Source organism: Amblyraja radiata, chromosome 38, assembly GCF_010909765.2.
Source record: "Amblyraja radiata isolate CabotCenter1 chromosome 38, sAmbRad1.1.pri, whole genome shotgun sequence".
Lineage (NCBI taxonomy): Eukaryota > Metazoa > Chordata > Chondrichthyes > Rajiformes > Rajidae > Amblyraja > Amblyraja radiata.
Genome location: NC_045993.1, coordinates 3685048 through 3701413, shown reverse-complemented (window position 1 = coordinate 3701413; position 16366 = coordinate 3685048). Strand labels below are relative to the sequence as shown.

Genomic DNA, 16366 nt, shown 5'->3' with positions numbered 1-16366 from the left:
TGGCTGATCATCCAACTCAGTATCCCGTACCTGCCTTCTCTCCATACCCTCTGATCCCGGTGCAGCATCACTGATCGGGCCTGGGAACTTAATATTCAGGGTTATACATCCTATAGAAAGGACAGGCAGGTGGGCAGAGGAGGGGGGGTAGCTCTGCTGGTGAGGGATGGAATTCAGTCCCTTACAAGGGAAGACAGGGACTGAGGAGGTAGAGTCACTGTGGATTGAGTTGAGGAATTGTAAAGGCAAGAAGACACTAATTGGTGTTATCTACAGACCCCCAACATCGGGAATAATCTTCCTGCATCTAGCCTGTCCTTAAGAATTTTGTAAGTTTCTATAAGATCCCCCCTCAACCTTCCAAATTCTAGCGTGTACAAGCCGAGTCTATCCAGTCTTTCTTCATATGAAAGTCCTGCCATCTATGTGTGTGTGTGTGTGTGTGTACCTCGCCCTGTGTCAATGAGCCAGCCACTCTGGGTCAGGGGCAGGGCCAGGGAGTGTGTGTGTGTGTGTGTGACTGTGTGTGTGTGTGACTGTGTGTGTGTGTGTGACTGTGTGCACCTCGCCCTTGTCAGTGAGCCAGCCTCTCTGGGCCAGGGGCAGGGAGTGTGTGTGACTGTGTGTGAACCTTGCCCTATGTCAGTGAGCCAGCTTATCTGGGCCAGGGGCAGGGAGTGTGTGAGTCACAGCCAGGCTGCACATTCCGAGGTGCATAGCTGCATGCTGGAGTCAGATCGCTGCTCCTCCTGGATTGGCAGCCCCCCTGTCCAGGCACGCTTGCTGGTGCAGGTGAGCTAACAAGGAGTGTGTGTCCTTCCCACCTGGCCCGCTGAGCCACGCTGGCTGCAGACTGCAAACACACACACGCCCACCAACACACACAGCTTTGTCTCCTTGCTCCGTTCCCCTCGAGAGCCAGGGCAACAATCTCCGCCAGTAGCTAACCTCATCCATGGAAGGTAAGTCGCTGAAACGTTGTTTTACTGTGTGCAGGAAGGAACTGCAGATGCAGATAGACACAAAGTGCTGGAGTAACTCAGCGGGACAGGCAGCAGCATCTCTGGAGGGAAGGAATGAGCGACGTTAGGGGTCGCCTCGACCCGAAACATCACCCATTCCTTCACTCCAGAGATGCTGCCTGTCCCGCTGAGTTACTCCAGCTTGATGTGTCTAAAACGTGTTTGCTGTGTCGTTTCACCCGCGGGCTTGAAATTCCTTCTGAAAGACCGGGGCAGCTTTGAGCTCGGGCGGACAGTCACAGACAACAGAAACAGGCCACTCAGTTTCATGGACATAGAGGCATAGAATCACACAGTGTGGGAACAGGCCCTTCGGCCCATCTTGACCACACCGATCAACGTGGCCGACTAGGAAAAGGGGAGATGCAGCGAGACCTGGGTGTCATGGTACACCAGTCATTGAAAGTGGGCATGCAGGTGCAGCAGGCAGTGAAGAAAGCGAATGGTATGTTAGCTTTCATAGCAAAAGGATTTGAGTATAGGAGCAGGGAGGTTTTACTGCAGTTGTACAGGGTCTTGGTGAGACCACACCTGGAGTATTGCGTACAGTTTTGGTCTCCACATCTGAGGAAGGACATTATTGCCATAGAGGGAGTGCAGAGAAGGTTCATCAGACTGATTCCTGGGATGTCAGGACTGTCTTATGAAGAAAGACTGGATAGACTTGGTTTATACTCTCTAGAATTTAGGAGATTGAGAGGGGATCTTATAGAAACTTACAAAATTCTTAAGGGGTTGGATGCAGGAAGATTGCTCCCGATGTTGGGGAAGTCCAGGACAAGGGGTCACAGCTTAAGGATAAGGGGGAAATCCTTTAAAACCGAGATGAGAAGAACTTTTTTCACACAGAGAGTGGTGAATCTCTGGAACTCCCTGCCACAGAGGGTAGTCGAGGCCAGTTCATTGGCTGTATTTAAGAGGGAGTTAGATGTGGCCCTTGTGGCTAAGGGGATCAGAGGGTATGGAGTGAAGGCAGGTACGGGATACTGAGTTGGATGATCAACCATGATCATATTGAATGGCGGTGCAGGCTCGAAGGGCCGAATGGCCTACTCCTGCACCTAATTTCTATGTTTCTATGTTTGCCCCAAATCTCTCTAAACCTGCCCTATCCATGTAACTGTACAAACACATTGTCGATGTTGTGATAGTACTTGCCTCGACTTGATTATTTTTGAATTAGATTTTACTGGACTTTATGCTGCATTGTATCATGGATCCTGTATCCTGTATCTGTGCACTGTGGACGACTTGATTGTAAATATGTAAAACACATAGTTACAGAGGGGAAGGAGAAGGGATGGGCATGCCAGGGTTACTTGACTTTAGAGAAATCAACACTCATATGTATGTTCTTTCCACCGACTGGATAGCATTAACTGAAGGTAGACACAAAAAGCTGGAGTAACTCAGTGGGACAGGCAGCATCTCTGGAGAGAAGGAATGGGTGACGTTTTGGGTCGAGACCCTTCTTCAGACTAGCAGTAGCAAAAATGCATTAAACTGTACCTAACTGCACACGTGACATTAAACTAAACCACACTGAACTCCTCTGGCTCCCCCCCACCCCTCTGTGTGGGGGGGAAAATGTCCCTCGAGTTGCTAGTAAATCTTTCCCCTCTCACACCTCTCTTGTCGGGCTGTGCAGAAAGCAGTCAATGTTTGATGAACGACAGCGGAACTAGTACGACAACTAGGGTTGGTGAGGGACGGGGGGAGAGAGGGGGTGTAAGGGTTACGTGAAATTAGATAAATCAATATTCGTACTACTGGGTTCAAGTTCAAGTGAGTTTATTGTCATGTGTCCCAGATAGGACAATGAAATTCTTGCTTTGCTTCAGCACAACAGAATATAGTAGGCATTGACTACAGAACAGATCAGTGTGTCCATATACCATTGAATATATATATATATACACGCGCACACACACACACACACACACACACACACACACACACACACACACACACCCACCCACACACACACACACACCCACACACACCCACACACACCCACACACACACACACACACACACACACACACACACACACACACACACACACACACACACACACACACACACACACACACACACACACACACACAAATAACCAGATAAAGTGCAATAGGCTATTAAAGTTCTGATTTTTGTTTGAGTTGAGTTTAATAGCCTGATGGCTGTGGGGAAGCAGCTATTCCTGAACCTGGATGTTGCAGATTTCAAACTGGGACAAATTTCAAGAGCCACGTCTTGCCAAGAGTGTTTGCCAAATGAAACAAAACAATGAAATTCTAACTTGCTGCAGCTTTGGAGGTACATTAATGCCACATTACTACACATAGATCTACAATGATACAATAATGAAATACATTATCAGTTATTCTAGGTAACTAGACCGTAAGAGTGCAAAGTGAAGTATGTAGTATAATTTAATGCAGAACGACTTAATGTAGCCCAACAAAAACAGTACACCCTTGCTGAGGTAGGGTTGTAGAAACAGAGAAAATAGGTGCATGAGGAGGCCATTCGGCCCTTCGAGCCTGCACCGCCATTCATTGTGATCATGGCTGATCAATAACCCGTGCCTGCCTTCTCCCCATATCCCTTGATTCCACTAGCCCCTAGAGCTCTATCTAACTCTCTCCTAAATCCATCCAGTGACTTGACCTCCACTGCCCTCTGTGGCAGGGAATTCCACAACTCTCTGGGTGAAAAGGTTTTTTTCTCACCTCAGTCTTAAATGGCCTCCCCCCTTTATTCTAAGTGTGTGGCCCCTGGTTCTGGACTCGCCCAACATTGGGAACATTTTTCCTGCATCTAGCTTGTCCAGCCCTTTTATGATTTTATATGTTTCTATAAGTTTCTTAAACTGTGACCCCTGGTTCTGGATATATCCCTTGATTCCGTTAACCCTAAGACAGAGCTAAATCTTCCAGTAGCTCTGGCCCTGTGATGTTCCCTTGTAAGATGTCGCTGTTTAAGGCTGGTGTTAAACCTGTGGCCTGTGCTTGTGTGTGTGTGTGTGTGTCGCGGTGCTGATTGTTCTTGTTCCGTTCAGGTGCCGTGCGGGGGGGCATTTGCCCGGCGGTGAGGCTGGAAGAGGAGAGGGAAGGCGAGGAGGAGAGACTGTGGGATAAGGTGGAGAGCCAGAGGCACCTGCTGACCAAGTCCATCAACCCCAGCAAGCTGACGGCCTACCTGCGGCAGTGCAAGGTCATCGATGAGGAGGACGAGGATGAGGTCTTGCACTCGTTGATGCTGACTTCCCGCAGAGCCCGAGCAAGTCAGTCACTGGCCCGCTCTCCCTCTCTCTCCATCCCTCTCCCATCCTAGTTACCATTCCCTCTCTCTCCATTCCTTCCCCCATCCTAGTTCTTCAACCAGCTTGACTGTCCTCCTGATTAAAATGTATGCTTCGTTGTCATCTTCCCCTGTCTGTACGGAGTTTGTACGTTCTCCCCGTGACCGCGTGGGTTTTCTCCGGGTGCTCCGGTTTCCTCCCACACTCCAAAGACGTGCAGGGTTGTAGGCTAATTGGCTTCAGTAACATTGTAAATTGTCCCCAGTGTGTGTAGGGTAGTGTTCGTGTGCGGGGATCACTGGTCGGTGTGGACTTGGTGGGTCGAACGCCCTGTTTCCGCGCTGTATCTCTAAATCAACCTACACTCTAAACTGAAAACTGAAACTACATTTTCCTTGAGCCACAACCCCCTTTGATGTCTTGTTTTCACACCTTACCCTTCCATATCTCCATGCCTCCCTCTCCCCTGACTCTCAGGGTCTCGACCCGAAACGTCACACATTCCTTCTCTCCAGAGATGCTGCCCGTTCTGCTGAGTTACTCCAGCTTTTTGTGACTATCTTCGATTGTTTAGTGCAGTTTCGTTTAGAGATACAACGCAGAAACAGGCCCTTCGGCCCACCGAGTCCGCACTGACCAGCGATCCCCCCCGCACACTAACACCATCATCCTCCTACACACACTAGGGACAATTTACACTTGTTCCAAGCCAATTAGTATCAATTAGTAACAAATGAGTAGCTACTGCACAGCTCGTATGTGTATGTGACGAATAAACTTGACTTGACTTAACTTGAATTAACCTACAAACCTGCACGTCTTTGGAGTGTGGGAGGAAACTGAAGATCTCGGAGAAAACCCAGGCAGGTCACGGGGAGAATGTGCAAACTCTGTACAGACAACGCCCGTAGTGGGGATTTGTATAGGGCAGCGTGTTCCGTGGGCCCTCCAATGTTTCAATGTTTATTGTACAGGGAGACCAGGGCGGACATGTGCCAACTTGTTTTTAAATTCCCCTTAATTCCTGGAGCATTTCTAAAGCGTTTGTTCAGCATGAATTGCCATTGTTCCTCTCTTCCATCGACTCCATCTACACCTCACGCTGCCTCGGCAAGGCCAGCAGCGTAATCAAGGACCAGCCACAACCCCGGCCACTCCCTCTTCTCCCCTCTCCAGTCGGGCAAAAGGTACAGAAGTGTGAAGAGGCGTAACCTCCACATTCAGGCAGTGAATTCCAAAGATCCTATAGACCACTCCTGCTAAATGCAATGGGCTGACGTGTAGTACGCAACGGAGCCTTTTTTTCATCCATTTCAGTAACCGGACCCGACCTGACTCGCAGTGTAATCAACATTGCGGGGGAACAGTTTGTGTTAATAAACTAAACTAAACTAAACTAAGTAAGTAAGTACGTTTATTGGCCAAGTATTCACATACAAGGAATTTGCCTTGGTGCTCCGCCCATAAGTAACAACATGACATACAGTGACAGTTACAAACGACTCAGAAAACACTAAACATTAATAATAATAATAAGACATTAATGATAAAACACCATTGATCAAGCATGTGAACCAACAAAATACCAGATCAATTACATGTATTGGAAGGATTAGAGAGATATGGGCCAAAGACAGACTAATGGGACCCATATTAGCTTAGTTTGCCAACTTGGTCGGCAAGGACCCTTGCTATTCTGTACAGCTCTGTAGAAGGGTCTCGTCCCGAAACGTCACCCATTCCTTCTATCCAGAGATGCTGCCCATCCTGCTGAGTTAATCCAGCATTTCATGTCTAATTGAGTTCTGGAGATAGACAGAAGGTGCTGGAGTAACTCAGCGGGTCAGCCTGCATCTCTGGAGAGAAAGGATGGTTGACGTTTCAGGTCGGAACCCTCCTTCAGACTGCAGTCTGACCCGAAATGTCACCCAGTCCTTCTATCCAGGGCTGTTGCCTGTTCCGCTGAGTTACTCCAGCACCTTGTGTCTATCCTCAGCTCCATGACTCTATGATTCCCATCTTCTTCCCGGATTTTCCCGACGCCAACGTGTCATTCTCCTCTATTCAGGTCGCCTTCTCGACATCTTGCGTTCGCGGGGTAAGCGTGGATACGAGGCCTTCCTCGAGAGCCTAGAACTCTACTACGCTGAGATGTACAAGTTAATCACGGGCAAAGAACCGACCAGAGGTTGCTCGGTGCTAGTGGGTGAGTAGCCTCTGCTGGAGTGCGTTTCGTTATTCAGCATTGTACGGTGAACCACTTATCGAAATGACACCAGACTACATCTTAATGGTGGCGCAGCGGTAGAGTTGCTGCCTCACAGCGCCAGAGACCCGGGTTCAATCCTGACCTCGCGTGCTGTCTTTACGGAGTTTGTACGTTCTCCCCGTGACCTGCGTGGGTTTTCCCCGGGTGCTCCGGCTTCCTCCCTCACTCCAAAGACGTGCAGGTTTGTAGGTTAATTGCCTTTGGTAAAATTGTAAATTGTCCCTGGTGTGTAGGATAGTGTTAGCGTGTTGAGTGATCGCTGGTCGGCACAGGCTCGAAGGATCAAAGGGCCTGTTTCTGTGCTATATCTCTAAACTAAACTAAACTAAACTGAACTGAACTAGTAGTACGTACGTGTGTGGACAGGACGCCGAATGTACTTTTGTTGCAGGACGAGAATAAAACCCTAACGTCCGTTCGGCGTTAGGGTTAAGGGCCGTGAGAGATCTCCTATGGTCGTGACAGGTCTCCAAAGAGTTGTAGCGTCTTTCTGGTCTCCGCTGAATTTTCAACATGTTGAAAATTTCGGCGACTGATCGCGGGTGCCAGCAGTCGCCTGTAAAGGTCGCGTAAGTGGGACAGGCCCTTTAGGGTTAGGGTGAGGGTCATGTCTGTTATCTATTTATCATTTCGGCTTCATGTCAGTTTGGCATCATTGATTTTCGACCTCATGTCTGTTCAGCGACATAACTTTTCGGCGTCATGTCCTTTCGGCATCTTGTCTTCTTGGCTTCTTGCCCTTCGGCAAACGTGCATTCAGAGTCCTGTACGGGTACCGTCGCAGTAGTATATATTTTATTTCGTGCATGGAAAATAAAATAAAAGTTAAAATCAATGCAAAATAACAATAAAATGGAATGAACGATAAACTTATACACAACTCATTGAATAGCCTCATAAACATCACCGATTAAATCTTACATGCACGAAAAGGAGGAGGAGGAAGTATAAACTTATTTATTCCTAACCTTCTCCGCTAGTCTTCAATTAATTCACAAACTTTATCTCATCTACATATATATATATATATATATACTCTTACACAAACATACTTACATACATATATCCATACATAAGCCACATAGGTACATATATACAAGCATATGCACACACGCATACATACATACATATATCCATACATACATACATATATCCATACATAAGCTACATACATATATACATGCATATGCACGCATATGCATACATGCAAACATGCATACATATATACATACATATATCCATACATAAGCCACATATATACATACATACATGCATATGCACACACGCAAACATACATGCATACATACATGCACGCGTATGCACACACTTAAACATATATACATAAATATATCCATACATAAGCCACATATATGCATACATGCATATGCACACGCAAACATACATACATACATACATGGCTAAGTGTTCGGCTGGCAACCGGAAGGTAGCTGGTTTGAATCCCGCTTGGAGTGCATACTGTCGTTGTGTCCTTGGGCAAGACACTTCACCCACCTTTGCCTGTGTGTGTGGATGTAATTATGTGAAGCACTTTGGGGTCAATGCAAGTTGACTAAAAATGTGCTATATAAATAAAGAAATTTAATTTAATTTAATACATAGATACATACATGCACGCATATGCACACACGTAAACATACATACATATATCCGTATATACATACATACAAGCATATGCACACACAAACATACATACATACATACATACATACATACATACATACATACATACATGCACGCATATGCACACACGCAAACATACATACACACAAGTAAACATCCATGTGGTTCTTCCTGGCAGTGGAGGAGGGTTACGAGGGACTGACGCAGTTTTTGATGAGCGAGGCGCTGAAGGTGCAGAGGCAACTGAAGGATCGGGACGCGGAGATCCACAAGCTTCAGGCCAAGTGCCAGGAGCTGGCGGTGGCCAGCGCGCACGTCAGCCAGCAGAACCAGGAGCTGCAGGGCGTCCAGGAGCGACACCGCAAGCTGAAGGAAGAGATCGAGCTGTTCAACAACCAGCTGAACAAGGTGAGAGAGGACAGCTACCTGCTGGCCATGAAGCACGCGCAACTCCACGAGGAGAAGAACATGGTGGCCATGAGGAACCGAGAACTGCAGCTGGAGGTGAGGAATGGGGGCCTTAAAAGTCAAGTTCAGCGTGGGTCAGAAGGAACTGCAGATGCTGGTTTACACCGAAGATAGACACAAAAAGCTGGAGTAACTCAGCGGGACAGGCAGCATCTCTGGATGGAAGGAATGGGTGATGTTTCGGCTCGAGACCCTTGAGACTGAGCCAGGGGAGAGGGAGATATGGAGATAAGGTGTTGTAAGGTCGGGACGACAGATGGCACAATGGGCTAAGTGTTCGGCTGGCAACCGGAAGGTAGCCGGTTCGAATCCCGCTTGGAGTGCATACTGTCGTTGTGTCCTTGGGCAAGACACTTCACCCACCTTTGCCTGTGTGTGAATGTGTGTGAATGTGTGTGAGTGATTGGTGGTGGTCGGAGGGGCCGTAGGCGCAAATTGGCAGCCACGCTTCCGTCAGTCTGCCCCAGGGCAGCTGTGGCTACAGAAGTAGCTTACCACCACCGAGTGTGACTCAGGAGTGAATGAATAATGCGATGTAAAGCGCCTTGAGTATTAGAAAGACGCTATATAAATCCCATCCATTATTATTATTATTAAGGTGTGAGAACATCTCTGTTTGCTTTGTTATCACCTTCTCCCATCTAACAATGATCTATTTTACTTTTTCCTTGCTCTCCATCCCCCCTTTCCCGTTTTCACACCTTACACTTCCTTATCTCTGTATCTCCCTCTCCCCTGACTCTTAGTCTGAAGAAGGGTCTCGACCCGAAACGTCACCCATTACTTCTCTCCAGAGATGCTGCCTGTCCCGCTGAGTTACTCCAGCTTTTTGTGCCTATCTTCAAGTCCAGAGTGATTAGTTGTCATGGGCGGGGATCGCTGGTCCGCACGGACCCGGTGGGCCGAAGGGCCCGTTTCCGCGCTGTATCTCTAAACTAAAAAAAACGAAACTATTCTTAGTTAGATCTGTATAAAGGCCAGCAAACACAATACTCATAGATAATAATGAACAATGTAACAAAAGAATAAGCCCATATTAATGAAAAAAAATCTCACGACATTGCAATCAAAGTCGTTCGTTGTTGAGGTTAGTGTTGTGCAGGGTTGTTGGGAAGAAGTTGAGAATAAGGACCATTGAGATGAATGAGGAAGCACTTTTCCACCCAGAGAGTTGTGAATCTGTGGAATACATCCAGTGGAAGCCAATTCACTGGATGTATTCAAGAGTTCAATTTAGCTCTTCGGGCTAATACAATCAAGGGATATGGGGAGAAAGCAGGAATGGGGTACTGATTTTAGGTGATCAGCCAGGATCATATTGAATAGCTCAGAGGGCCGAATGGCCTCCTCCTGCACCCATTTTTCTATGTTTCTATGTCTGGTCCACGTCCACAATCCCCTGATATTTCGTGTTGGAAGAAACTGCAGATGCTGGTTTAAATCGAAGATAGACACCAAACGCTGGAGTAACTCAGTGGGACAGGCAGCATCTCTGGAGAGAAGGAATGAGTGACGTTTCGGGTCACGAACGGAATCAAGGGGATATGGGGAGAAGGAAGGAACGGGGTACTGATTGGGGATGATCAGCCATGATCACATTGAATGGCGGTGCTGGCTCGAAGAGCCGAATGGCCTACTCCTGCACCTATTGTCTATTGTCTTTTTTGTACAAGAAGCAATTGTACAAGAATAAAACAATCGGCATATAAAATTATACAATTATTGTACAGCTTCAATTTTGATCTTTTAACTTGAAAATATGGGAAAAGAAAAGAGAGAGAATAATAGAGAGAAAGAGTGAAAGGTGAAAAGATAGGGCCCCTAGACTACCATACTAGTGTGGCCAAAGAGTGAATAAAGGTGTAAGAGAGGAGAAGGAAAAAAAGAAAGGAAAAAAAAAGTGGAGGTATACCTACAAAGTTTCTATGTTTCTATGTAAGATCATAGAGGTGTACAAGGTGACGGGGCTGGGCATGCGTGGGTGCTGACGGCTGGGCTGTGTTGCAGAATGACCAGATGCGGTGGAGGCTGACGGGGGTGCAGGAGGAGTGCATGTTGGCGCGCAGGGTGTCCAGCAAGCTGCAGGAGGACATGGACAGCCTGCCCAGCAGGCAGAGCGTTAGCAAGCTGCATTTGGACAACCAGCAGCTGCGCACCACCGTTCAACAGCTGCAGACCTTCCTGCAGGTAAGACCCGCACCCATGCAGCGGCGCGGAAGGGCACGCATCGCGCACCAGGGGTACTGCACGTCGGCAAGTCGGGGCTGGGGAAAGGGTGCTAGGTCAAAGTTCATCTTCTCCATCGAGAGCAGCCATGCAGTGGAGCAATTAACAACAATGCATTTATTTGACTGTGTGTGTGTGTGTGATTATGTATGTGTGTCTGACTGTATTTGTGCGTGCGTGTGACTGCATGTGTGTGAGTGTGTGTGATTATGTGTGTGTGTGTGTGACTGTATTTGTGTAAGGCTGTCAGTGTGACTGTGTGTGTGTGTGTGATTGTGTACCGGTGTGTGACTGTATTTGTGTAAGACTATGTGTGTGTGATTATGTACGTGTGTCTGACTGATTTTGTGTGTGTGTGTGACTGTGTGTGTGTGTGCCTGTAAATGTGTGAGAATGTGTGTGTGTGTGTGTGTGACTGTCTGTTAGTGTGACTGTGTGTGAGTGAGATTGTGTATATGTGCAAGTGTGTGTGACTGTGTGTGAATGCATTGGTACATACATACATACATATACGCGCACGCACACACACACACACACACACACACACACACACACACACACACACACACACACACAAACACACACACACACACACACACACACACACACACACACACACACACACACATCGAACAAACAATAATGATACAAAAATACAAAACCAATGCTCCAGGTCTATGTGGTCCAGAGCTTATTTGGGGGTTGTACTGTTTATTGGCCTGACGGCTGTAGCATTTTGGGCCAGCATGGACGAGTTGGGCTGAAGGGCCTGTTCACGTGCCGTATGTCTCCACTCACCCCACGCCCGGCAATAATTCACTCTTGTGTTTCTGCCGTTGTGTGCCCGACAGAGCAAGACTAATCTCCCCTGCATGGACAAGACTCTGCTGGACATCATGGACCATGATCGGCAGGAAGCCCTTGAAGATAGACAGACGCTGGTGGATAAGTTTCACCACCTTAACCTGGAGCTCCAGCAAGCCGAGGAACTCCGCGACAAGGTTCTTAAAGTCCGTTTACACTCACTTTAGTTTAGAGATACAGCACGGAAACAGGCCCCTTTGGCCCACCGAGTCCGCACCAACTAACACTACCCTACACACACGAGGGACAATTTTACATTTACACCAAGACAATGAACCCGTACGTCTTTGGAGCGTGGGGGGAAACTGAAGATCTCAGAGAAAATCTTTGCAGGTCACGGGGAGAACGTACAGACAAGCGCCCGTAGTCGGGATCGAACCCGGGTCTCTGGCGCCGTGGGGCAGCGACTCTACTGCCGCGCCACCGTGCCGCCCGACTCGAGGGCTGTCCCACTTGGCTGCCATTTACGCGACAGACCGGCAGTGACTGGAGCGAGTGACGTCATTTGAAGATGGAGGATGTTTCGGGTCGAGAATCTTCTTCAGTCTGAAGAAGGATCTCCACCCGAAAGGTCACCACCCATTGCTTCTCTCCAGAGATGCTGCCGGGCCGGCTGAGTTACTCCAGCATTTTGTCTCTATCTCCAATCATCTTGGCCCCGCTCTGGGAGTAGGAGTGGGTGGTGGATCTGGATCCGCAATGGCCGTGAGCCCCAGGCCGAGCTCGGCGATCGTTTGCCTGCTTCCGCTGCTGTTGGAGGTGAGACGTTGCGTTGGGCCTGCGTTGGGCCTGTCCCACTTTGGCCGTCAGTTCCGTGACAGGCTGGTGGTGCGCGAAGATTTCGTGCAGGACAAACTCCACACTCCTCCAAACCACTCCATACGCCCGTCCCCACGCTACCCACACGCTAGCAGGTCGCGTAAATGGCGCGCAAATTACACCCCAAGTGGGACAGGCCCTTAATTCTGTGAATCTTTTCTCCATCCAGTACCTGAGCGAGAAGGAAGACCTAGGGGTGCAAGCTACGCTGGTCACGAAGCAATGCCAGATGCAAGAGTACCGGATCAACACCCTCCTGAAGCAGATCCAGGAGGTGGAGAAGGAACGAGACCAGGTAAAGCCCCCATTACTGGACCGGCGTGGAGACTCTGCGGAGGTTGCAGATGAGGTTCACCATGAGGCTAGACACAAAACGCTGGAGTAACTCACTGGGACAGGCAGCATCTGTGTAGAGAAGGATGTGGTGACATTTCGGGTCAAGACCCTTCTTCAGACTGACCCGAAACGTCACCCATTCCTTCTCTCCACAGATGCTGCCTGCCCCGCTGAGTTACTCCAGCATTTTGCGTCTATCTTCGATTTAAACCAGCATCTGCCGTTCCTTCCCACACATTTTACCAGGAGGCATCAGAGGGGAGGGACAAAGTTAAACTGGTGCCTCTTTGTTTTGTCTGTGGTCCCTCCACAACCTGGAGTATTGTGTACAGTTTTGGTCCCCTAATTCGAGGAAGGACATTCTTGCTATTGAGGGAGTGCAGCGTAGGTTTACAAGGTTAATTCCCGGGATGGCGGGACTGTTGTATGCTGAGAGAATGGAGCGGCTGGGCTTGTACACTCTGGGGTTTAGAAGGATGAGAGGAGATCTCATTGATACATATAAGATTGTTAAGGGCTAAAGGCAGGAAACATGTTCCCGATGTTGGGGGGTCCAGAACCAGGGGCCACACACACAGTTTAAGAATAAGGGGTAAGTCATTTAGAACGGAGACGAGGAAACACTTTTTCTCACAGAGAGAGTGGTGAGTCTGTGGAATTCTCTGCCTCAGAGGGCGGTGGAGGCCAGTTCTCTGGATTCTTTCAAGAGAGAGCTAGATAGGGCTCTTAAAAATAACGGAGTCAGGGGATATGGGGAGAAGGCAGGAACAGGGTACTGATTTGGGAATGATCAGCCATAATCACATTGAATGGTGGTGGTGGCTCGAAGGGCTGAATGGCCTACTCCTGCACCTATTGTCTATTGTCTATTGTGTCCCTCTGTGTGGTCCCTCCATGCTGGGTCCCCCTGTTCTCTCGGCTCCTCCAGAATTCACCGTGGGTCTCAGGGTGGAGCTGCTGGCCTCCGCCTCTATCCTGCACCGGCCCCCCTCATGTGCCGACCCCTCTCCCCGCCACACCCCTCTGCAGGCACTGCGAGCCCGAGACGAGGCGCAGACCATCCACGCCCAGCTCCTGGTGGACGTCAGCCGCCACCGCAGGCAGGTGTGGGGACTGGAGGAGAAGATGGACCTGCTGCACCTGGAGCTGGCCAGGAAGGACGGAGAGATGACCAACCTGCACTCACAGCTGAAGGAGCTCAGATCCTGCAACCTACACCTAACAGATCTCAATGTAACTATCTCACAATACATGTAACCTTATTTATCCCAGCAGAGAAATACCATACGATGCCTTCGATTTAACGTGTACAGGGCCTGTCCCACTTTCACGACTTAATTTAAAACCTCTGCCGAGTTTAAAGGACATAAAAAAAAAAAAAAATCAAGATTGTGGTCATCTACGAACTCCTACGACCTTCCACGACTATGTTCACGAACTCCCACCCTCCCCCTCACAGCGGTCCTCCACGCCTGGTCCTCCTTGATTCTTCCCCCCTCTCCGAGCCGCTCCCCCTCTCCCCCCCACTCACGACGGCCCCCCACACTGGGTCCTTTGTCACCCTTCCTTCTCCTCTCAAACTCGACTGACGCCCAAACTCTCTGCTTCTTCCCGAGGAGACTGAAGAAGGTCCATCTGTCTCCTCAGATCCTGGTGAACTTCTACCGCTGCACCATCGAGAGCATCCTTACCAACTGCATCACAGTATGGTATGGCAACTGCTCTGTCTCCGACCGGAAAGCACTGCAGAGGGTGGTGAAAACTGCCCAACGCATCACCGGTTCCTCGCTCCCCTCCATTGAGTCTGTCCAAAGCAAGCGTTGTCTGCGGAGGGCGCTCAGCATCGCCAAGGACTGCTCTCACCCCAACCATGGACTGTTTACCCTCCTACCATCCGGGAGGCGCTACAGGTCTCTCCGTTGCCGGACCAGCAGGTCCAGGAACAGCTTCTTCCCTGCGGCTGTTACTCTACTCAACAATGTACCTCGGTGACTGCCAATCACCCCCCCCCCCCCCCCCCCCCCTCAGGACACTCCTTCCACCAGGAAAAAATAATTGCACTACTATGACTGCATGCACGTAAATATATTTATTTATTGCTCATATTCTATGTCGCTCTTCTAGGGAGATGTTAACTGCATTTCGTTGTCTCTGTACTGTACACTGCACAATGAAAATAAAGTTTGAATCTGAATCTGAATCTGATTCCTCAGAGTTCGGTAAGCAGCAGCTTGGACTCCATCAACTGCCCTGAGGACCCGAGCAGTGAGGACCACAGAGAAGGCAGGAGCTTCCCCTCGTCTGGGCTGAGCAGGCGGAACTGTGTCAAGGTAGGGAGAGAGAGAGAGGAGGCAGAGGGGTCCGTTGGACATCACCAAGTTTGCAGATGACACAAAGCTGGGTGGCTGTGTGAGCTGTGTTGAGAATGCTATGAGGCTGCAGGGTGACTTGGATAGGTTGGGTGAGTGGGCAGATGCAGTATAATGTGGAAAAATGTCAGGTTATCCACTTTGGTGGCAAGAACAGGAAGGCAGATTATTATCTGAATGGTGTCAGATTAGGAAAAGGGGTGGTGCAACGAGACTGGGGTGTCCTTGTACATCAGTCACTGAAAGTAAGCATGCAGGTACAGCAAGCAGTGAAGAAAGTTGGCCTTCATTGTGAGAGGATTTGAGTATAGGAGCAAGGAGGTCCTACTGCAGTTGTACAAGGCCCTGGTGAGACCACACCTGGAGTATTGTGTGCAAAATTGGTCTCCTAATTCGAGGAAGGACATTCTTGCTATTGAGAGAGTACAGAGTAGGTTCACCAGGTTAATTCCCGGGCTGGCCGGACTGACACATGATGAAAGAATGGATCGACTGGGCTTATATTCACTGGAAAATAGAAGGATGAGAGGGGATCTTATAGAAACATATAAAATGTTTAAAGGATTGGTTGGCTAGATGTAGGAAAAATGTTCCTGATGTTGGGGGAGTCCAGAACCAGGGGTCACAGTTTAAGAATAAGGGGTCGGCCATTTAGGACTGAGATGAAGGAAAACTTTTTCACCCAGAGAGTTGTGAATCTGTGGAATGTTCTGCCACAGAAGGCAGTGGAGGCCAATACACTGGATGTTTTCAAGGGAGGGTTAGATTTATCTCTTAGGGCGAAAGGAATCAAGGGATATGGGGGGAAAAGCAGGACTGGGGTACTGATTTTAGATGATCAGCCATGATCATATTGAATGGCTCAAAGGGCCGAATGACCTACTCCTGCACCTATTTTTCCATGTTTATATGTCTGGTCCATGTCCATATTTTGTGTAGGAATAAACTGCAGATGCGGGTTTAAATCGAAGATAGACACCAAATGCTGGAGTAACTCAGTGGGACAGGCAGCATCTCTGGAGAGAAGGAATGAGTGATGTTTCACGTC

At 48.7% G+C, this 16366-nt stretch overlaps 1 protein-coding gene across 1 annotated transcript in view; it reads left to right on the top strand.

Moving 5' to 3' along the window:
- Positions 1 to 718: 718 nt before the first annotated feature.
- The window catches only part of LOC116966743 (caspase recruitment domain-containing protein 11-like), a 35859-nt gene continuing 20211 nt past the window's right edge, over positions 719 to 16366 (top strand). The window contains exons 1-9 of the mRNA XM_033013043.1: positions 719 to 962; positions 4084 to 4308; positions 6395 to 6532; positions 8415 to 8740; positions 10712 to 10891; positions 11782 to 11931; positions 12783 to 12908; positions 13979 to 14182; positions 15163 to 15279. Coding sequence (XP_032868934.1) covers positions 956 to 962; positions 4084 to 4308; positions 6395 to 6532; positions 8415 to 8740; positions 10712 to 10891; positions 11782 to 11931; positions 12783 to 12908; positions 13979 to 14182; positions 15163 to 15279 — 1473 coding nt within the window. The 5' untranslated portion in view covers positions 719 to 955. The remainder of the gene's footprint in view (positions 963 to 4083; positions 4309 to 6394; positions 6533 to 8414; positions 8741 to 10711; positions 10892 to 11781; positions 11932 to 12782; positions 12909 to 13978; positions 14183 to 15162; positions 15280 to 16366) is intronic.